At 45.0% G+C, this 23561-nt stretch overlaps 1 protein-coding gene across 2 annotated transcripts in view; it reads right to left on the reverse strand.

Moving 5' to 3' along the window:
• Positions 1 to 21912, reverse strand: part of PKP2 (plakophilin 2) — a 47462-nt gene extending 25550 nt beyond the window's left edge. The window contains exons 1-4 of one of the 2 annotated variants that reach the window (XM_079992400.1): positions 21597 to 21912; positions 8257 to 8363; positions 6186 to 6874; positions 3969 to 4104 (exon numbers count right to left, since the gene is read on the reverse strand). In XM_079992400.1, the coding sequence (XP_079848526.1) occupies positions 3969 to 4104; positions 6186 to 6874; positions 8257 to 8363; positions 21597 to 21801 (1137 nt within the window). In that variant the 5' untranslated portion in view covers positions 21802 to 21912. The remainder of the gene's footprint in view (positions 1 to 3968; positions 4105 to 6185; positions 6875 to 8256; positions 8364 to 21596) is intronic. The other variant, XM_079992399.1, reaches the window with a different exon arrangement.
• Between the last annotated feature and the right edge of the window lie 1649 nt (positions 21913 to 23561).

A 23561-nucleotide genomic window follows, 5' to 3' on the forward strand; every position in this document is an offset into this window, starting at 1 on the left:
TTGATTCGCAAACTTTAGATAGACCACATCAATAGCTGACTTGCCACCTCTAGTCGGAAAAGTCAAAGACAGTTACAGCTTTTAAAAATAGTTTTGCCAGCAATAGATATAGCTGCAGAAGACTTAGGTGAACTCCAGGGCATGAGGAAAAAATATGCTGGGTAAACTAGGCTTTTGCTGATAAGTAGGCTAGAGTCTTCACAGAGCTATCTTTTTCCTTCCATATTAGGACAAAGGGTTCCCAGGAAAAACACTGATAAAGTGACAATATTTTGTCTTGGAGAGCTCACCTTGGGAATGCTCAACAACTTTCTATAAATCAGCGGCTGAGATACAGAGACGGCTCTTTATAGAATCTTAGAGTTGGAAGGGACCCCCAGGGTCATCTAGTCCAACCCCTGCAATGCAGGAATCTCAGCTCAAGCATCAGTGACAGATGGCCATCCAACCTCTGTTTAAAAACCTCCCAGGAAGGAGAGTCCACCCCTTCTTGTAGGAGTCTGTTCCACTGTTGAACAGCTCTTACTGTCAGAATGTTTTTCCACGTGTTTAGTCAGAATCTTCTTTCTTGCAACTTTAAGTCATTGGTTCGAGTCCTAACCTCCAGACCAGGAGAAAGCAAGCTTGTTCTGTCTTCTGTATTTGAAGATGGCTATCCTATCTCCTCCCAATCTCCTCTTCTCCAGGATAAACATACCCAGCTGCTTCAAGCGCTCCTCATGCTTGGTTTCCAGATCCTTGATCATCTTGCATGCCCTCTTCTGCACATGTTCCAGCTTGTCAACATCCTTCTTAAATTGTGGTGCCCAGAATTGGACACAGTATTCCAAGTGTGGTCTGACTAAGGCAGAATAGAGTAGGACTATTACTTCCCTTGATCCGGACACTATACTTCTGTTGATGCAGCCTAGAATAGCATTAGGTTTTTTTGCTGCTGCATCACACTGTAGACTCAAGTTAAGCTTGTGGTCCATCGAGACCCTTAGATGCTTTTCACATGTACTGCTAGTAAGCCAGGTGCTCCCCATCCCACATTTGTGCCTCCGGTTCTTCCTGCCTAAGTGCAGAACCTTACATTTGTCCCAACTGAAAATAAATTTGTTGGCTTGCGCCCAGTTCTCCAATCTGTTAAGGTCATTTTGACTTCTGATTCTGTCTTTTGTGGCATTAGCTATCCCTCCCAGTTTGGTGTCATCTGCAAATTTGATGAGCATCCCCTCAATTCCTTCATCCAAGTCATTTATAAAGATGTTGAACAACAATGGACCCAGGACAGAACCTTGTGGCATCCCACTTGTCACTTTTTTCCAGGACGATGAGGAACCATTAATGTGTACTCTTTGGGTTCGGTCAGAGAACCAGCTACCAATCCACAGCATTTCCCTGATCCACCAAGTTTGTAATTCCATCAAATAAAGATATCAGATTGGTCTGCCATGACTTATTTTTGAGAAACCCATGCTGGGTCTTAGTAATCACAGCATCCTTTTCTATATGCTCACAGACCGGCTGTTGAATTATCTCTTCTAGGAGCTTCCCTGGTATCGATGTCAAGTTCACTGGTCAGTAGTTACCTGGGTCTTCCTTTTCTCCCTTTCTGAAGATGGGGACAACATTTGCCTGCCTCCAGTCTGTAGGGACCTCACCTGTTCTCCAAGAATTCTCAACGATAATTTTTATCCATATACTCTCAATCTGCTTTTCATACTTTTCATGGATTTCTTCACAAGTGTACACATCTTTTATATAAGATGCTACTCCTCCTCCCTTCCTGTTTGGTCTATTCCTCTTGCTCTGTTATGGACCACAGAGATTAGATACTGTTGTCTGAATAGTTTTTGAGCCATTATGTAAACAGCTTCACAACACGCTTTCATAGCTACTGCTGTATTAAATATAGACTTGGAACTGACACTGAATTATGGAGGATGGAGGTGTCTCAAAGACTGTCCAGTCTAAACCCCTGGGGTGAGGACATGTTCTTTGGTAAAGGAACACCGGGTCCTCTCTTCCTTTTATGGCTGGAGACTTGTTAGGCATACAGATTTAGAAAGAGTCATGCCTTTGAAATCCACCAAGAACCTTTCCCCCTCAGATACCCAGTTCATGAAGCAGGTCTACAGGACTCTTCTCTGGAGCCTCCAACATGGTGTCTGTGGGCACCATGGCACCCTCCGATGCTACCCTTGATGCTCACCGAGGCCACTTTCATTTTTTTAAAACCGGATTTTGTTGTTGTTTGTGTGGTCTGCTTCTTTGGTGGGGATATTGACTGCTTTTTTGCCTGCAGTTAATTTGTTTTGTTGTGTGTGTTGGTGCTTTGCCTAGGAGTGTGTGTACCGCACGTCCTGCCCCCCACAGTAAAATGGGTATTTTGTTGTGCCCATGACAGTTTCTTAGATTTCCAAATGTGTCCACAGTGTTTGGAGAACCCTATTCTTGTTCATAGGGACTAACACCCGTACTGAGCAAGATGCTGATATCTGGCGCTATGATGGGCTCAAGCTTGATTTAACTGATGGTTTAAAAAAATTATGAACCTCCATTTGGGAAAAGGGTGACTATGCTTCATCCTATACATCCTCTGTCTGCAAGGCTCACTACTCCAAGTCCGGTTTAAAGGGAGGGCAGGCTTGAAAGTTACACGTCAACAGGCAGCCCCAGGGCAGTAGACTGGGCAGGCACACAGACTTCCCTACAAACTTCCATTCTGTGGTGAGACAGACTATGTTACAGTAAGTGGGTTGTGCTCTACTCAGAATTAAACCTATGTAAATTCATGAACCCATTAGTCATGTCTATAAATTTCAATGGGACTATTCACGAGTATGGCCAGCACTGGACACATCCCATTCTTTCAAAATCTCCATCTATAATGAAAAGTTAGCGCACAAATAAATTTTACGCAAACTTATAGCCTTTATTTTTGGCCACCCTCTTTGGGAGGCACCAAGGTTTGTTGGGTGATAAGCTAGTAATTCGGAGAACTTAAAAGACATGTGAAGTTAAAGACCATCTGCATCATTGTGTGAGCTTTGTTTGTTAAAACTCAGAAACAGTGGAGCTGCAGTGGTACTGCAGTAGAGAGCTTCTTTTTCCAGTCCAAGGCCTAATTCCCAGCAAGGTTGGGGCAAGGGCCTGTTGCTGCAGTATTTGCTTCCCCCGGGTCCAGAAACAACTGTGGGCCTAGGTTAAGAGACTTTTGCGACACTAGTGTGATCTTGCTTTCTGTAGCATCCCAGGATGGTGAGAGGCCGTATGCTTCTGAATACCAGATGCTGGAAACCACAGGAAGGGAGAGGGCCCTGGGGCAATTCCTGCTTGAAGGCTTCCTACAAGCATCTGGTGAGAACAGGATGTTTGACTAGATTGGCCATTGGCCTGATCCAGCAGGCTCCTTTTATGTTCTTACATCCCCTGAAAAGCAATGGGATGGCATCCCTGCCCACTTTGAGCACTGGACCTCTCTCATATACACAATCACACAGTCAGTCACATGCAATATTGAAAAGCATATTTGAAATAAGAGAGCACCAAGGCCTTAACAGTAAAAGTAAAGAAAATGTCAACTGGATTATTATTTCTCCGTCTCACCTAAGTACTGCTGCCAAAGGATTTTTTAAAAGTTACAGATTCCAAAAAATATTTTATTCACGGCAACTTCAAGTAACAATATGGCACTTATGTAGCCTTTCCTCCAAGATTTGGAGTCTAGATAAAATTGGATTTCAAGCTGAAAGGTAGATTTGTTTGTCTCCGGTCTGATCCCTCTGCATATTCAGTGCATGGAGGGGGTTCATCCAGAGGTAAGTGCACTAATATCCAAAGAGAATTTCATCCAGAAGGTCCTTCCAACCCCAGTATCTCTTAGTTCCATTATTCTCCCATACCAGCTCCAGATGCAATACTCTGCATGGAAGAGTAGCCTCTGTAAAGAGCCACATTAAGTAAGAAAATGGTTTACTCACTTTCCTCCTGGCTTCTGCTCTCTGGAAACTCTCATGCTGTATGAAGACAACTGCTGGAAGGACTCGAGGAGACGAAGCATTTTCAGTCTGCACTATATTTACCGCACGCTCCAGAGTCATCTCTCCTTCTGGATTCCTGGGTGATTTAAACATTAACACTTTATAAGCCCAGACTGCAAAATGAGGACCAGTGGAACTAATGGATGTTCTTCAGCAGGCTGTGAACGTCAAGCAACAAGCCTGCTTAAAAACAACACTGTAAATAAGTAATAGATCTGGTGCCCTCCAGATGTTGCTGCTAGACTGCAACACCCATTGCCTATGGCAGGCTTCCTCAAACTCAGCCCTCCAGATGTTTTTGGCCTACAACTCCCATGATCCCTAGCTAGCAGGACCAGTGGTCAGGGATGATGGGAAGTGTAGTCTCAAAACATCTGGAGGAAGTTTGAGGAAGCCTGGCCTATGGTGACTGCTGGCCATGCTGGCTGGGACTGATGGGCGTTGTGGCCCATCAACTGCTGAAGAGCGCTAGGTTGGGGACGGCTGGATTAACATGCTTTCTGTGGTATAAGCTTTTATGGGCCATATCCTGTTTTGTGAAATACATGAACTTACCGCAGTTGGCAGAGGTAAGTAAAGAGATTGGTACAGAGGAGGGAAAAGTAAACATTGGGTATAAAATCTGAGGAAAAGCACAAATTAAAGTAAGGCACACACCCACACCCTACATCTAAAGCACTATGAGCTCATTTTAAACAGTCATGGCTTCCCCCAAAGAATTCTGGGAGCTGAGGTTGGCTAAAGTTGCTGAGACTTGTTAGGAGAACTCTCTTTTCCTCACAGAAGTCCTTGGGAAGATAGATTAAGCTGCTCTGGGAATGGTAGCTCTGGGAGCAGGCAAGCTCCTCTTCTTTCTCAACAGAAACAATGCAACAATAAATTAAACAGCCAATGTTCGGCTGTCCTTTCATGATGCTAAGAATCAGCTGCCTGAGACAGCCGACTCGCTTTACCCAACGGTAGGGCTGGCCCAGCTTGATCTCAGCACACTATGTAGAATGTAATAGGTAAGAGTGGCACCATCACATGCTTCAGATGTCACTTGCAGTACAGTTGCAAATAAATAAATTGCCGCTACTGTTGTACATCACCGTACACAACAGGATTCCTCCTTTCCAAGGTTCTACCTTAGATGTTGGACTACAGTCCCAGTTAGCTTGTTGTGTTGACCCCACTGTGTTAATGCATCAAGCTAGCACGACAGAGAAGCCAACATGCGACTCTAAGAGGCAGTAGTCTTTATCCACATTTTTGCATGTACTTAAAAAAGCCCCAAAATAGCCTTAAATTAAGTAATATTGAACAATAGAAAAGAGCAACCAGATTAAATTTAATTGACTGAAAATGTTTAAATGGTTCTAACTGGATAGTCAACTCATTATGCCCTGCCCCATTCAATGTTGGTTTCAAGCAATGTGTTTTGAGCTCTATCCATTTTCTCCTACACTTCTCAAGTGATGACGAAATCAAAATGTCAGCTGCTTATATCTGCACTACTGAGCCAACCTGGAATCGACAGCAAACATCACAGTCACCTGGGGAATTTCAGCTGTTCTGTTCAATCCAGTTGTTATCCTAACCAGAAGTTCAGTTCTTGTTCTGACCTGACATCTTGAACAAACCCTTTCTGTCCTCCTGACATTGTATACCTTAACAGCTGCAAAGTTAATTTCTGAGTACAGAAAATCATGTTCTTATGACTCAGTAGACTGGAGTAGGAATTCCAGCAATGAGTAAAGCAAGCTATCGTTACGAAAACAATACATAGCAGTGGAAATAAAAATGATCTCCTGCTTTTGGAAGATAGTTTATTCCAACAACACAATCCTGAGCATGTCTGCTCAGAAGCCCCATTTAGTTCAATGGGAGGGAAATGTGCAGTGGACTGCAGCCTATGTTATGTAAGATACATGTGCAGTAAGCTCTGTGTCAACATGGGAAGGTTAAAATAAAATAAGCTCCATGAGTGCCTATTTGCCGAGTATGCGCGGAGACAAAATGAGCCGGATGCTTTCTTACGTTGCTAAGCCTTGTCAGGATCTTTGCTGGATTTGCAAAGTTTCATGAACTGGGTGCACTGTTCATGAAACTAGATAAGAGCAAGATGTAAAGCACTGGTGCCTGGTGTGTCTAAAAAAGGGTGGAGTTAAACCTTACCCTGCTTGAGATCCAACGGCGCTGGCTCGTTCTTGAAGCATGTGTCCACTTCCTGCTGCGGCTGCCATAGCTGCTGTCATTGCCATCCTCCTCCCGGTCTCGGCGGTGGTGCTGGTGATCGAAGCTGGTTGAGAGGCCTCCCTTGTGCTCTGCGACCTGACCATCGTCTGGTGCCAGCTGGACCTGTTCTGAGACTGCCTGTTCTGAGACCAATTTTGGGAGGCGACAGGAGTCCTGACTTGTCCCGTGGCATAACCAGAAGTTGGGTAACTCTCTTTCTCCAAAAGGTTGTTCATGCTCCGACTGGTCCCGATGCGCTGATAGACTGGTACCCGTGGGCTGTTTGGGACGCTGTCGACCTCCGTGTCATTACCAGACCCAATGTAGAACTGCCTTTGCACAGCATACCTTCTGCTTGCAGCATTCTGGCCTCCGTAGCCAAGGATTTCGGAGCGAGCGTACCTTGGAGGCATGGCACCAGATCTCTTGCTTTCGCCATGCCTCACAGTTAGAGCCCTGTGGTAATGGAAGTCGTTTGGGTAGTGTGCCAGCTTGCCAGGGCTGCCATTGGGGGAAACCTCTAATCTCTTCAAGGGCTGCCTTTGAGATGTCTCTTCCATGCCCCTGTAGGAGCTATAGGAAAGCATTCTAGGCTCCCAGCCATTTTCATAACTGCTTTGTGATCCTATCTGTTAAACACACAAAAAAGGGACAATAAAGTCAAGAAAAGAACATCATGATAAGGCAGTGATATGGGGTGGAATGTTTTCTGGGGGGAAATTCCTTTGGTATATGATCCCATGGAAAAATGTGGCCATCACCACGTCTTCTGGAAACCAAGTCTGTATGCACTTTGTGAGGAAGTATGTCCTGAGCCCTTTGCATTTATTACATTTACAGCTGCCAATTCCTCCAGGAAGCTCAGGGAAGCTGTATTTTACCATCATGATAAGCCTGTGAGGCAGGTTAGACTAAGAGATATTGGTTGGCCCCAAGATTACCCAGTAATTTTCTTGAATGAGTGGGGATCTGAAATAGAATGCTCTACCTATTTCCTCACCCTGGCTAGCATAATTCCCCGCTCCTTCTTTCCTAGCACTTAGCTGTTCATTATTCTTTGCATTATGAGTTCCTGGGACAAATGTCCCATCTGTCCAATAGATGTCTGGTATGTTATTAGCAATGAGAGTCCTTCACAGGAGGTTAAGTTACAGTTGTGCAGTTTCCAAAGCATTTCCATTGCCCTATACAACATATAAAAACTTCGGTATTTCCTCAAAGGCTTGCAGGACTTTCCCATTCTACTTCCTTTCCAGAGCAGTTACTTTTTTGTAATCTAGCAAGAAAACTACATGCAACTACAACAGAATCAAAGACTGAGAACACAGAGAACTCTGATGCAGGTGCAAAGGAGGCTATTGATAATGGAGAAAGCAAGTAATTAGATAAATTCAGACACTGTAATTAAAAGCTGGGAGATGTACTTAAGTTAAGCCACACAAGATGATTTAGTCTACACAGGGTCCACAACCTGTCTGACAAATATAAACAAAGGCAGAATTCCTCTTGGCTCATGTACAATCAAAAGCTCTAGCGTCTGAAATAAGGATTAGTTTCCTTCCTGGAATCTAATATTGTACGCAAGAATAGTTAGCTCCCTTAAACATTTTTGATCCTGCTTTGTAAAACTAAATGCACCATTCCTTCCTCAACCTCAAACACATCGCTTTTGTAGCAACAATCTCTATTTCCATCCTTCGATTATCACATTATCGATAACATAAAATGGAGCCCATTTGTCACACAATGGAACTGGGTGACTAAGCCAATTTTCCTCAGCAAATCTTCTATTTAGGAGATTACTTTTGTTTGTGGAATTATAGCAACGCTTAAGATATGGGTGGCCTTCAAGCATGAGAGGAAAACTCAGCAGGCATTCTCAAGAGTATAAAATGGATGAATCTGACTATGATCCAGCCACTATCCATCGCAGCAAAGCAAGGAGGATAGGCATCTGAATTCATATATACATCCACCGTGTGTCTGTGCATATTCCTGCAGTGTTTCTTACCTGATATGATGGATAGTATGAAGTTCCATGAGGAGGTCTTGAAGCAAAGTCTGTTTCATCTGATATGAACACATATTCTGGAACGCTGGCAGTCCGATGCAGACTCCCTGTACAAAGGCATGAGAAATACGTTCACAGCACAGTGCGCACATTAATAGTGAACTTAGGTGCTGAGTTACGATGGCTTTACTGTCAAAGTAGGACTCACTGAAAATTAAGAGAGGCGCATCAACATGCTCAAGAGAACCCTGCAAATTTTGCAAAAGCGGGATGGATAATTTTAACAGGATCAAAATGTTGAGCCAACTACCTGGCTGAAGCGCAGCAACTCTGGGTCTGGTTAGTGCTTTGGATGGGCGACTCACATATCATGGCTTCCATGATGGAAGGAATATGAATAAAATAAAATAAATAAATGTGTTACATTAGTGAGGTCAGTATTAATAAGAGCAGAAATACCAACAATAGCTTAGAAGTGCATAACAGTTTGCAAGTCTATCCTTGCCATAGGTGATCTTAAATTGAGGAAACTGTTCATGCAAGATGACAACTACACACTTTCATGCTGTGGGTGCGTCCATAAATCGCTGTGCTTCTTCTCATTCCTCTACCTCTACAGCTGATCTCCCTGCTTTGACATATCTTTAATCACTCAGTTACAAACCACAGCAAGCAATACTGTTCTAATCCCTATCCTCACATTACTTTAAGGGCAACCAGAGAGGAGACATATGGCACATGGTGTGCAGCACAGAATGGAGAGTTAATGAAACTCTCACATCCATACCTGGAAGGTTAAGTAGTTCAATTGAAAATGGGAGAGGCAGAGAGCACAGGATCCGAGGAGGTCATGCTATTTGAACTGTTGCTCTGTCTCCTCAGCCACAATCTGGTTTCTGTCCTAATTTTAAACAAAAAAAATTCTCCCAGGCTGTATCTCTCAACATACGGTCCCCCCAGCAAATCAAGTCTGCTGATTAAAATGGATTATTTGTCTATGCAATGATGGGGCTGCGGGACTATTTTGAGGTCAGAAAAGCTGGGAGCGATTACTCTAGATGGCAGCAGGTTTTAAAAAGTGGTGAAAGAGGTTACTTGGTCAAAACCTTAAGAGGAGACCTAGCCAAGAACACTGTGGGATTTTCCTCATTGGATATTTTCAGAGAAAAGGCTAGAGAAACATCTTTTAGTGCAACACTCCATCCTGGCCCTCGCCAGCCAGGTGCCCTCCAGAAGGTTTGGACCACAACTCTTATGTCCTGGCTGGGGCTGATGAGAGTTGCGCTAGATGAAAATATCTGGAGGGCACCAGGCTGGTTTATACATTCCTATGGAAAGCACAGGCAATGCATGTTGAAAACTCAGCCACTAGCTACCACCATAGGCGCCGACTCCATGGGGCCTGAGGGGGCCCGAGCCCCCCTCAAAAATTCGTTTGGGGGGGCTCTGCCCCCCCCAATAATTTAAGAAAAACAAAGCCACTCCCGATCTAGAGAGGGGGTGGGGTTGCGGGCTCACGAACCATCAACAATCTCGCGGGGCTGGCGTCAGCCCCGCGAGAAGCGGGGATTCCCCCTAGCTCATTAATATTCACCGCCCACGGCGGCAGCCAATCGGCTGCCGCAAAGGGCGGGCCCTCACAGGTTCACTTAAGGTCGGGGCAGCCCGGGGCTCGTCCCTTGCGTTCCCCCAGCAGCAGCGGTTTGGAGGTCTTGGGCCCCCCCAATATTTTTTATAAGTCGGTATGGGCCCCCGCCCCCCCAATATTTTTTATAAGTCAGCGCCCCTGGCTACCACCCACAAGTAGATGAGGAGAGCTGATGGATGGACCGGTTCTAACTGGTGAGGAGTGTCTGGTTCATGTGCTGTAGGTCCTGCTACCTGCACCTAATGCAGAAGCCTATAATAACCTGTGCAGTCAGTTGGTGCCATTGGTCCAATGACAGTGCCAGCTGTTAGCCCCATGTTCAGGAAAAGAGTGATGGTACTTCCAGTGTACAAACTGGGCTGCCACTCCTCTGTCGCAAACCAATCCTAGCTGGCTCCTTAGGGTATGTTGTGTATAAGCACTGAAACTCTGTGCTTGTGGTTTTGAAGTGTTTGGTAGCTACCACAGTGAACTGATGTGATGGGATAAGTCAGCCCTGTTGACAGACAGAAGTTTGTGACCTGGGTTGCTGTTCCTCTGTCCTATTCCTCTCGGTCCACTCCGATTGCTACTAGGCACTGCACAGAACACCTCTACCCTTCCCAGTTTTGTATACTGCAGTGCTGTCTTTTCAACTGACCCCATGCCTTGTGTGCCACTCCATAGAAGATCAGGCAAGTCCTATGATAGTTTATATAGGTGCTCTATAAAGTGTTGTTTTGATTTCGATTCAGAATACACAGGCCCTGGCCTCAGGGTTGGCTTCTAAACAACAGACTAAACGTCATGCAAATAGAGCAGAGGGAGAAGGTGCAAGATCATTTAGAATAAAGATGCAAATGATCTTGAGATGGGAAAAATTTCACACGGAAAATGAAACAATTTACGATATAGCTTGCCTGTTTCACATATCGCCAAGGATCAACAAACAGAAGATGCTTGTCCATATCCACCACTGACACAGATACTGCACGTTTGCTGTGATGGCATTCGTGCAACGTCCAGCATCAGATTAGAAAGTGATAATCCTCAAGGAATGGTTTTGTGGATGATCAGTTGTTAACCGAGATTTCAATTTATGTTTCTACAGATTAGGGCTTAAAGCATTTGCCGTCTTAATCAGGGCGATAAATCAACCACTGCCCTATCTCTAATTGGACTAAATCGGAGCTGTGCCCTCAGAAGCAACGTTCAGCTAGGATGGTACTGTAAACCAACTTCACAGATATCCACTCCAATGGAGCAGGCTGCAGTTCCAGTGATGGTGCTATAAAACCACAGGTGGAGAATCACCAGGCTTTGGGCCAAACCTGGCCAAATGATAGAATCATAGAGTTGGAAGGTACCCCATGGATCATCTAGCCATCTAGACCCATATAGGAATCAAACCTGTGACCTTGGCATTATCAGCACCATGCTCTAACCAACTGTGCTAACCCATGAGGTCATTTTACTCAAATGATGGCCACCTGCCCCAGACCTGACATTGTATGTCTCACTGTCTAGCTGATGGGCAGAAGGAATAAATCCTGCTTTTTGCTGGCTTGCAAAGTACTATGTATGGGGGCTCCTAAACACATGAAAGCCAGGAATCACAGTAAGTCTTTCACTCAGCATTTCCCCAAGTGTTAAGCATAGGGCTGGCAAAGCCCCTTGCACTGTGGTTCAACTGGCTGTCGGTTCAACCGGCTGTTATAGATGCTTGGTAAGTGCTGCACAAGGCACTTTGACAGATGGGTGGGACAACCCACCTGTCAATCACCTGCCATCATCTGACAATACGATGGTAGTTTATATAGATGTTCTGTAAAGTGTTGTCCCACCCACCTGCCAAAGGTGGCCCTTGAGGGTGGGGGGAGATAGGCCAGAAAAATTCCCAATCCTTTCTGGAAATCTTTCTATGTGTGTCCATGCGTCTCTGACTGCTTTTATTTTTATTAATTAAATTTGCATACCACCCTTCATCTGAAGATCACAGGTGGTTCACATCATAAAAAACAAGAACACAAAATATGTAACAAAAACAAACCAATCACACACACACAGCCTGCATATAATTCATACTCAACCCATTCGTCTAATACAGGGATGTCCAACTGGTTGACCATGATCGATTGGTCGATCCCTGGGAGGTTTGTCGATCGCAGTCGATTGTGGGCTCTCTAAGTGCCCACACTTTTCCTTTGTGGGGGGGAAAAAGAGCACCCGGCCCTGCCCCCTCGCCCTGTCCTCCATCTAGCGCAAGATCGCTACAACAAAAGATGTTTTTGCTGTGAGGATGATTGTTTCCTTTTTTTGTTTTTGGCTATTACTATTACTTATTAAATTTCTGTACTGCCCTTTATCCGAAGATCACAGGGTAGTTTACAATATAAAAAGACAAAAATACATACCATAATAATAACAAACAGACAATACCACCCCCAGTATTATTATTTATTAATTTTTCTGTTGCATAAAGTACAGTGGTACCTCGGGTTAAGTACTTAATTCGTTCCAGAGGTCCGTTCTTAACCTGAAACTGTTCTTAACCTGAAGCACCACTTTAGCTAATGGGGCCTCCTGCTGCCGCTGTGCCGCCGGAGCACGATTTCTGTTCTCATCCTGAAGCAAAGTTCTTAACCTGGGGTAATATTTCTGGGTTAGCGGAGTCTGTAACCTGAAGCGTATGTAACCCGAGGTACCACTGTATTTGCTCGCCTGCTCTGCCAAAGGTTGACTGTTTTCTGAGCCATCTTTTGGTGAGCGGCTTTTTCCTTTCCCCCCTAAAGACCTGCCCCTCTAAAAAAAAAGCCAACAGCTTTGACCTGAACCCAAAAGGGGTAGATCACTGCCAGTTTTTTATTCTGTGAGTAGATCGCAGTCTCTTGAGAGCTGGACGTCCCTGGTCTAATAGATGGGCCGGCTCTGAAGCTAACTCACAGGAAAGTTGTAAGGATGTGGATTAAAAAATGGATGCTGTTCTTCCACCTGGGCAGGGTGGGATTCACATCTAATACTGAACTCAGGTGGTGTGTGCTGACAGAAGTGGATCTAAAACAGGGCCACTGAGAAAGGAGGAGATTATCAAAATGCTCAGAGGAATGCTGATGTTTGCAGAGACACAATAACGCTTTTACAGACAACCAGCCCAATAACCAAATGAGTACAGAGGACACTCAGTCACCACAGAATGCCAAGTGAGTTGGAAAAGAAAGACAAGCCTTCTTTGTGTGGCTCAAATCAGGTAAGGGTGTATATGTGTTCAGGTGCTGCTTTTGCACAAATCAGCCCCACCCCTTTCTGTCCTAACCTTTATACATTGAGCATGAAAGTCTGGAGACTCTAACCCTGTTCAGCAGAATACCATCAGAATCCTCCCTACAGATATTCAAACATTGGGAGAGGAGGCGAGAGGAGTCCAATGGGAGGAGCTGAACACCCTGTTCGGAGGGAATTGCTGGCCGCAAGCCTGAACAGAAAGGATTCTGTTAGGAAGGAGAACACACTGCAACATTTTGCTGCAGGTCCTTTACATCCAGAAGCCAGTTACCAACATCTATCCCGTTCCAGTGTAGATTAAAGAAGGCATGGTTCTCAAAGGCTTGGGGTTACAGGAATTGCTAGTGGAGACAAGGTAAATTGGCTCATATCTCTGGTGCCATAGAGAGCACCTGTTTTGACTTTCTCTCACATGAGTGAATGGTTGCCACTGAATAGCCCAGCAACACATTCGCAGGGATCATGAAGTGTCTGCAATCTGTTCTGTTTCCTCCCCAGGGACCCTTATCTTATACAGCTCCTTCACACAGCCTCCTGGTCCCCAAATTAACAGGATGTTGGGCATCTTGCCAGCAATATGCAAAAAGCATATTGTGGGTCAGGAATGCTTAAACCATTTTTGTTTATGAAAGCCCTATGCAGATTTTTTTTGTTCTCAAAAACCCATGCAGATTTTCGAAACCCTGTGTTGATTATCTTTTGAATGTCTTTAATACCTGTTTTTAACAGTTTTGTATTGATAATCTGAATGCTTTGTTTTTTGTTCAGGTAGGTAGCTGTGTTGGTCTGACGCAGTAGAAATATATTTAAAAAATTGTCCAGTAGCACCTTATAGACCAACTAAGTTTGTTCTTGGTATGAGTTTTCTTATCTCATTATACATGATAAAGCTATTTTTGGCCATCTCATCCCTTGCTTTTTCCTGTAAGACCAATTGCAGTCATTAACAGTCGTCAATAGGTTTACCACACCTATCAGCCAATCACCCATTTCCACCACCCTTCTGAGTAATACCCCTCCCCCATTAGTTGGTCTCTAAGGTGCTACTGAATAATTGCTTTGATTTTTGTAAAACACCTAGAGGTTTTATTACAAATGAGTAGCATATAAATCTTGTTAAATAAAATAAACAAATTTCTGTAACATGTAAAATGCATATTATGAGGAAGAAAAAAAATATATAAAGCTACAGAAAGCCAGATGTTAAAATGTTCTGTCATTCAAATAAGATTTCAGCCTTAAAAACTAACACAAAATCAAGATGTGTTACATTTACCCTGCTTTACGGATAAACACAGCATCAGAACCCTTAGAGTTTTAAACATTAACACAATTCCTTATTATTCTATTCGGTATGTAACTAATCTAATTTAGGCATCTCCTGCTAATTTGTTTTTTGCCAGAAATACATGAATACCATGTCTGTCTAGAGATAGATTTAGTGGCTTTCCTTCAGCAGCTTTATCTCATTTAATTAGCAAACTGGGCTTGTAAGGGCTCTGCTCTGATCTAGCAATTGGGTTACACAAAGTTCATTTTGGTTAGCTTGCAGGCTCTGGCAATTCTATCAGGCTAGCTGAGCTCTTGGGCAACTTTCTTTAATTGCCAGGAACATCATCTTTAAGCTTTCCTAGAAGGCTGGCGGACCAGTTTCAAAGAGATAGCTCCATGCCTGTCTGCAAATGTGGAAGAGAATATTGTGGATGCACTTTAAGACTAACAGAATTATTAGGATTCCTGCATTGCCGGGGGTTGGACTAGATGACCCTCGGAGTCCCTTCCAACTATGATTTTATTATATATTAAGATTTAATATTTTGTTGACTACAGTACACTTAACCAGCTGGTGGGGTCTACTCTATGAATGTGTATGCCACAATAAATGATTTAGATGTTTTAAGGTGCCAGAAAACTCTCCCAGGTTTGTTCAAAGCAGAAGCAATTATGGAGAACAAAGGCTAAGCAGGGAGATTAGATTTCAATGCGAGAAGGAAGAGAGGCTTTACAGCCTTAACACTAGATGTCTCTTCTTCAAAGCTGGAGAGTTGGCAGGCCTATCCCTAAGCTGCACACACAAGGAGAAAGTGTAGCTCATAACATTGAAGAATTAAGATGCAACACATTTTGGAACCTACCACAATAAAAGTATCTGAAGTAAATAAACAATGGGATTTGTCAATAGCCTTTGGATACCTTCAGAGTGGTCCTAAATAAACATTGTTACTTCAGGGGTAGGAAACCACAATTCCAGGGACAAAAAGCCAGTGGCATAGCGTGGGGGGTGCAGGGGGTGCCAGCCGCACCGGGCGCAACTTTGGGGGGCGCGCGCTCACAGCTCTCTGCCCCTACCTGGCTCACTCTCTCTCACAGTGCTGGCTGTGCGAATCCGATCCGAGCTGCCGGGTCGCCGCCCACTGTGGAGGGGGAGGGTGCCAGGCGTGCGTTGCGGTGCGGAGCGGAGAGAGAGCGAGGGAGGGACTATCTGGGGGAGGGACAGTGCAGCGGTCGCCCAGCGCAGCGCTGAGCGCGGGAGAGAACCACATCCGACTAGCCCAGGCAGCAGCAAGAAGAAGCTGGCAGCGGCGGCAGGTTAGGGGCGCAAATTACTTGCCTTGCCCCGGGTTAGGGGGCGCAAATTACTTGCCTTGCCCCGGGTGCTGACAACCCACGCTACGCCGCTGCAAAAAGCAGATCTCCAAGCCTCTCTCACTGCCCCTCAAAACTGTCTCCCCCAAGGACACACACCTCTCATTGTCCCAATATGCACTGCAAATATTTTTGCCTGGCAGGAATTCATCCTTGAAATCAGATAATGCCTGTTGATTGTCTGAACGGAGGATAGAGAGGGGTGTGTCAGAGTATGTGTAGAAACAAGCCTCCTGTACAAAGGTTACTTTTACAGCTGTTGCTTCGCCCACTTTTGCCTTTGGCCCTGCCCACCACTGGCATATGGCCCTCAAAAGGTTGCTCAGAAGGGAGACTGGCCCTCAGGGTGAAAAGATTTCCCTGCTCCTCCCTCCCTGGGGTTGTGGCTAATTTGTAATCAGGGCGATAATTCCCCTTATGCTGATACACAGTATTGCAGAAAAGAAACTGAACGATATCCACAAAATATGTGAGTCTGTTGCGTACACGCCTATTTGTTCAGTGATGTTTACTGTTTGGCAAACGTTGCAGCATTTGTGAACAAACGGCTGGTTTTATGTTCCCAGAGCACGGTCTAACTGAGGGAGGGCAAAAGGGAAACCACAGTGCAAAATCGGGCTCTACCCCAAGTATTGACTACAATAATTTATTTACAGAGCAATCCCTCATTTAGGATATATTTCATGGAATCATAGAATTGTAGAGTTGGAAAGGACCATTGGTGTCATCTAGGCCACCCCCTGCAATGCGGGAATCCCCCCCCCCACGTGGGGCTTGAACCCAGGGCCCTGATGAATCTGGAAGGAGAAGCCATTGATGTCACTAGGCCCTCAACTGACTAGTCCTCATGATTACTATTAATATCCAAATTGCAATGACGTTGCTCAACGTATTTATAAATGACCAAAGAACACAGGTATTTGCTTGTATTCATTAAAGTTAAAGTTTACTATGAAGCAGAAACAAGACCACTTTGTTCTTCTTGCTCTACCTTGCAGAAAATAATAAAGCTCAAAGGTGCAGAATACAGTTGGCCCTAGGAAGCAATGCAGCAGAGGAAATTGTCAGGTGCAAAGTCCTTATTTGTTTTGAATGAGTGACAATCCATTTCCATGTAGGGAAATTCTTAAAATGGTCTGCTGTGCAGACTGTCACATCTGATAAGTGCATGCACGCAAACATGCAGGCAGGGTATAACTCTGTAGCCACAGCTCTGCGCCTTTCCAGCAGACATACACCCAACAAAGCGCATACATGTAGAGTCACCACATCCAATACATATCCTTTCCTACACAGAAGAATCTTCTATGTAGAAAATCTAGCTTACGTTAATGAGTGCGCAAGCTCTCTCAGGTTTTCATCTCATGCTTTTGTTTATGAACATTATACTCTCAAAATCCCTGACATTTCAAAAATGCAAGATGCCCCAAATACCAGCGTATTGGGGGAAAACAAAGTTGGCCAAAAGCAACAAAACAACTCCAAGTAACATAACAATGTCCCAGCTGGTCAAGTGCAAATGCTTTGTAGGAAAGTTAAGTGTTTCTGGAGCTTTCCCTTTTGTAGGTATATTTTGGTAGCTTTGCATGCATAGGCATTGTTCCAGCTTGCCTTGCCTCCTCATTGGCTGGCTTCAGATAAAGAAGTATTTTACAGAGCTCTTTTGATACACTCTGAGTAAACAATTGGATGGCATTTACCGTAAAACCAGAGACATTGTTCAACATCCAGAAGCTTTTCTCTCTCAGTTCTCTTTCTATAATTACAAATTACACACCCAGGATGACCCAAAGTTTTTATGGCTTCTCAGGATGCTGCCCGATTGTTCCTGCTTCTCTCCTCCTCTGGTGAACACAGGATAAACCCACCATGAAGCCTCTGGTTGTGGGACTGTGGTTTGTTGCTTTGCAACCAGTCATGATAGGCGATGCAACAACAAACCATGGCTTCAGGTTAACTGTGGCTTGTTATGGAGCAACAAACCATGATCCTAGGTTCAGACAGAATGGAAAGCAAAGGTTTCCTGGTTTGTTTATGTTCTTTGCACCAAGAAAGGAGTGAGGAGTTAGGTGCCAAGTAAGTAATCTATCAGGAAATAGAATTGTTAAAGGATTTTTAAAAGATCAGGAAATAGCAGGCAAACTCTCTGACTTCTGAGTTTTTATTCTGTTGGCAAGTGAAATGCCTGCTAAGAGAGAAAACTTGTGTGATCTGTTGGAAGTCTTCAGAAGGGAATCCCACAGTCTAGGCATGGCATCCCCCATATCCCAGCCAAACACAAGTCAGATGTCAGTGGGATACACTCATGTGATCTTAAGCAAATGCATTTGGTTCAGTCTTCCCCACTGAATAGGAGGAGTTCAAAACCACACATCAGATTCATTTAACAGCTATGTGCAGCTTCCAGTAACATTGGGCGGATCATTAAATCATGTGGGAACTGCCCCTTCAATTTTCCTGTTTCGTTTATTTCACTTGATAGGCCACCTTTCTTCTGAAGAGTCCCAAGTTTTCCTTCTGCCCCACATTTTATTCTCAAAACAACCCTCTGATGTGGACCAAGGGTGTGTGGGTGTGTGAAAGAGAGTGTAGGAGTGATGCCAAGTCACCCAGTGAGCTTCATAGCTGAGCATGGATTTCAATTTGGATCTCCCCAGTCCTGGACACTCAAACTAATACATCACATTGTTCTCACTCTGTGTTCAGCAGAGCTAGGAGAGAACTGAGGACATCCTACATCTGGCCTAGTTGACTGCTGTGAGGCTGGACCACCCATTCACCCACAGAACAACATTGGCACTACTGATCCAGAACACAATGTACCAGAAGCTCAGAATAGCCAAAGGCCACCTGATCTTATCCTGTCAATTTCCTGTAGTAGTATATACCTGTGTTAGAATAGTGTGCTCCAGATATTGTTGGGACTACAACTCCCATCAGTCATGACCAATGGTCATGCTAACTGAGATTGACAAAAGCTGAACTACATCTGCAGGACACTGCATTCTCTACCCTTGGCCTACACCATCCAAATGCAGAATGCTAATGACATGCCTACAGTCAGTGCTCAAAGTTCACCAGGCGCATTATGCACATGGTTATCAGCCACTTGTGACCAAGTGAAGATGCCCAGGGGCCAAGATGGTGTCTGGCGTCTCCACCATCTGGGGGTTCCTTGGATCTTGACTGTTTCACACACTAGCAACAAATCCTGTAGAATTCTATTTGTTATATTTTATCTGCACAAGCGGGATGTATTTCAGGGACCAAAAAATTGTATTGAAAAATATGACTTTTGAGCCGTCTGGCACCATAATGGCAACTAGGCATTGTTTTGGCAACTGTAACCCTGGTTTAAGGAGTCATTTGGCACCTGGCTTATATATCCGAGTTTCTAACACTGCCTACCATGTGTGGACAGGCAGTCAGATGAAGGTAGACCAATTTAGGAAAGGTGCCTTCAGGGCAAGGGGTAATAAATACATGAGTCAAACACTGGGTTGAGAATTCAGACTGACTATCTGGTGAACCATTCAGCCTTGAGTCACCAGCCCTGCGGGGCGGGGCGGGGGGGGAATCGTACGAAAGCCAAGACAGGCTGCATGCAAACACAGCCCATACAGATAAGACCTAAAATGGAAAGGCCAAATGTATGAACTTTTATGTGAGTAGATAACATGTAGATCACTGGTTGGTGAATGAGGTAATGTGGCAACATGATTTCACACTAAGACGTGCCAAATGAGTTACACACAAAAGGCAGCAGTTTCGCCACTGAGAGATAAAACTCTGGACAGAGATAAGGATGATTCTTTCCTGAGCGGAAATAATTTGCACAGGCACAACAGGGCAGACAACAACCGTGTGTGGAGCAGGTTATTTGTAGAGCCCAGCCCCATATGACTAGCTCTTACACTATTGGAGTGTCAGTCCCATTCCCCTGTGGTCACTTTGCAGGATGCTATGGCAATGATTCAACTTGGAGGTCACATGGGAGGAGCTGATGATGCAACTACTTCTCACACCAGTGTTGCCTCTTCTTGGAGGGTTGGGCAACAGAGAGAAGCAAAAAGCAGCTGCAGTTTCTTCTCACATGATCTCAACATCCTAAAGTCAAGAAGCAGCATGGAATGAATCACATGTCAACAGCAACCACACCACTCTTGCAATGTTGTAAATTGACAACTGTGTGTTGTTGTTTTTAAAGAAATAATTCTACGTACTGTGATTTCACTGTTGTTGTCCCACTGCATCCACCATATTGGGCATTTTTATTGTTGCAAAGCTGGCACATAACTAACTACCTTCCTTATGTTACTAGGTCTATAAAACATGTTTATGGAGGAAATAACTGCAATTACACATAATAAGGTAGGAAATGTGAATACTACCAACAACTTCATTATGATCTAGGCTGGAACCCTTTCATATTATATTAGAATGACACACCTAAGCCACAAAATGTTAGAGTTTAGGTACAGAATTTGTTGTAACACAAGTCTTTCTCTGTGAAATATAAGCAATTTAATTTATATTATTGTACTTAATGCATTAAAAATCACTGGGTAGTATTCAAGTTTTACTTTGAATAGAGTCACTGAAATTAATGGACCTAACTTGGTCAGGTTAATTCATTTCAGGGAGTCTACTATGAGAAAAACACCTCTCTCTCCCTCTCTAAATCTTCTCCATTTATAAATATGGGGGCAGCATCTACACAATATGGTTGTCATTGAAACACTCTGCCCCACTTAATCCAGATTTACCTTTTCCAGGGGAAATCTGGTATTTTTTTTAAAAAAACAAACCTGCCACCAACTATTCATTCACGGTTTTTACAATATTTACAACATTAAGTCCCACCCCACCAAGTATGGAAGAAACATCTGAAATACCGACTCCTCTACACAGTAAAAACCATGCAGATTATAAATCTTAAAGCGTCTGTACTAGATCTGGAGGAAAATCAAAACAGACCCCTCTCCCCTTCTCAAGTTTCTGATAAGAGTGGGGGGGGGGGGAGGGAGGAGAGCCACAAGTATTTGAAAGAAGAAAGATTGGGAAGGAGAGACAAAGGAGATAACAAGCTGAAGAAAGGTGCCAAAGAAGGAACTGTGGGAAGACCTCATTACCCGGAAAGTACCTGGCCAGCTGCAATCCTAAATATTCACCAAGGCACGCACCCCATTATCCACAACAGAATGCAATCCAGACAGGTTTACATAATAATAAAATTTTATTTATATCCCGCCCTCCCCAGCCGAAACCGGGCTCAAAGTCGCTAAAAACAATAAAAGTAACACAGCATTCTAAAATCAAATCATTCTAAAATAAATTCAAAATCAAATTAATGGCAACCACTGGGCTAAAGTTCTATGAGTATTACCAAAGGAGGGGGTCAGACTGTGCCTTGGCCAAACGCATGCACACCACAAAGTCAAAAGTGAAGTAAAAAAAAAAAAGTCTGACGAAGGAAAACATTTACATGGAGAAAGTCGCGGGTTCAATGATCCTCGGCTTCTCGTCTGGAAACCCTTGAGGGCCGCTGCCGGTCAGTGCCGACAATACTAGGCTTGACGGAAGCAACGGTCCGACTCGAAGGCAGCTTTCCAACGGGAAAAGCGCGGTTCTCAAGCCCTCACCCATGAGATTTAATTTCTGAAAACTTTGGCTAGATCATGCCCCACGGGAGGGGGAAGTGGGGTGAGACTATAGAAACCGTCCAAAGTTTGGGGTTGTTCATTAAAAAAAAAAAGTTGGAGGGAGGCGGGAAAGGGCCACTCACCGTTGACCAGGGAGCCTCTGCTTTTCCTCGCCAGGGTCTGCTGGACCTGCCGCTGGATGCGCAGCGACTTCTGCGCCTCGGCCCGGCCGCCCGACAGCTGCGGGGGCAAAGCCAGCGTGGAGCTGTCCAGCCCGCCCAGGAACTCCTGGCCCAGGACGGTGCGGATGTAGCCGGGAGAATCGACGCCGACGCCGGGACCTGCCATGGCCGGAGAGGGGCAGGCGAGCAGGCAGGTCGGAAAAGCCGGCCGAGCGGACGCGCGGCCGTCGGTGCCTGAGGGACCTGCCGAGCGCAGTTTGCAGCGGCCGCGACGAAGCCTCCACCCCCTGGCGGAGAGCGGGAGGCCGCGCAGCTCGGGCCCCTCCCTCCCTCCGCCCGCCCCTCGGAGCGCCACGCCCGACGGGGCCAAGAGGGCAGACCTGCCGGCCCTCCCTCGCCTGCCTGCCTGCCTGGGCTGGGCGCGCCGCTCTTCACCTTTAACCGGCCTGGTTCAGTAACGTTTCGCTAACCAAATTTGAAACCGTCGTGAGCGGTGCAGCAGCAGCAGCAGCAGCTTGACTTCCCTCCGAGAATAATAAAGCGAACCCAAGTGACTCCGGTTTGCAGGCACTTCCGTGGGAGCAAGTCCCAATCGACGGCGCACAGCTCGGCTGACTCCGGATTCAAGAACCGGCGTCGGGTGGGGCGGACGGGATCGGCTTGAATGTTTTATTGGGCAGAGAGCCAGGCCTCACACAGGTGCAGGCGGGAAAGCGCGCCCCGCCCCGTCTGGTGTTTCGTTTACACGCGGCTGCCGGTGGTGGGAAGCCTGCGGCCTTCCTGGTAACGTTGGACACGAACACAGCTTATTTTTTGACAACTCATAGGTTTAAGCAGTGCTTTTTTTCTTTAAAAAAATGTTTAGGGGTACTCTCATTTTGACCCAAGAAAATCACCATTTTATAGTTCAAATCAGGAAAAACATACAGTAAATGGACAAAAGTGCAGGGATTCACTAAATGTTTAGGGGTATGCGTACCCCTGTGTCCCCCCAGAAAAAAGCACAGGGTTTAAGTGCTGCCAATGCATGCCACTTTTTGTAATCCAACACTGGTTGTGCGCCAGATGTTCTTTGAAAAGTTTTGCTCTCTCCATTTCTATGCAGTGGAAGATGAAAATGAAACAAAATGGATGAGCTATTTGGGCCCCGAGGCCCAAAGTGTTTTAGTCACTTCTGCTTTAACAGTTTGTGAAGAGTAGATTATTCCGTCTTTTCCACTCACAAGTAGGGGTGATCAGCGTTAGTTGGTTGTGATTGACTCATGCCTACTCAGAAGCAAGTCCTATTGATTTAAGTGGGACTTCTAGTGAGGTGTATAGGATTTCAGTCTGAGTCATTTCCCCTGGGATTTGTATTGCTGCTGTTGTTTAGTTGTGTCCGACTCTTTGTGACCCCCTGGACCAGAGCACGCCAGGCAATCCTTTCTTCCACTGCCTCCTGCAGTTTGGTCAAACTCATTGCTGGTAGCTTCGACAACACTGTCCAACCATTTTGTCCTCTGTCGTCCCCTCCTCCTTGTGCCCTCAATCTTTGCCAACATCAGGTCTTTTCCAGGGAGTCTTCTCTTCTCATGAGGTGGCCAAAGTACTGGAGCCTCAGCTTCACGATCTGTCCTTCCAGTGAGCCCTCAGGGCTGATTTCCTTAAGAATGGATAGGGTTGATCTTCTTGCAGTCCATGGGACTCTCAGGAGTCTCCTTCAGCACCATAATTCAAAAGCCTCAATTCTTTGGCGATCAGCCTTGGTTCATAGTAAAAAGCCCTGGGAATTTTTGCATCAAAGGGTGGTATAAAGAGGCTCATTAAAAACAAAACAAAACTCAGTGGCTTTTAATAGCAATTCCCATCACCCCCCAACCTGATTCTGTCAGTTGAGCACAGAATAAGTGGTGATTCTTTTTCTAGATAAACAAGGTAAAAAAGTAG

Source organism: Podarcis cretensis (assembly GCF_951804945.1).
Source record: "Podarcis cretensis genome assembly, chromosome: 10".
Taxonomy (NCBI): domain Eukaryota; kingdom Metazoa; phylum Chordata; class Lepidosauria; order Squamata; family Lacertidae; genus Podarcis; species Podarcis cretensis.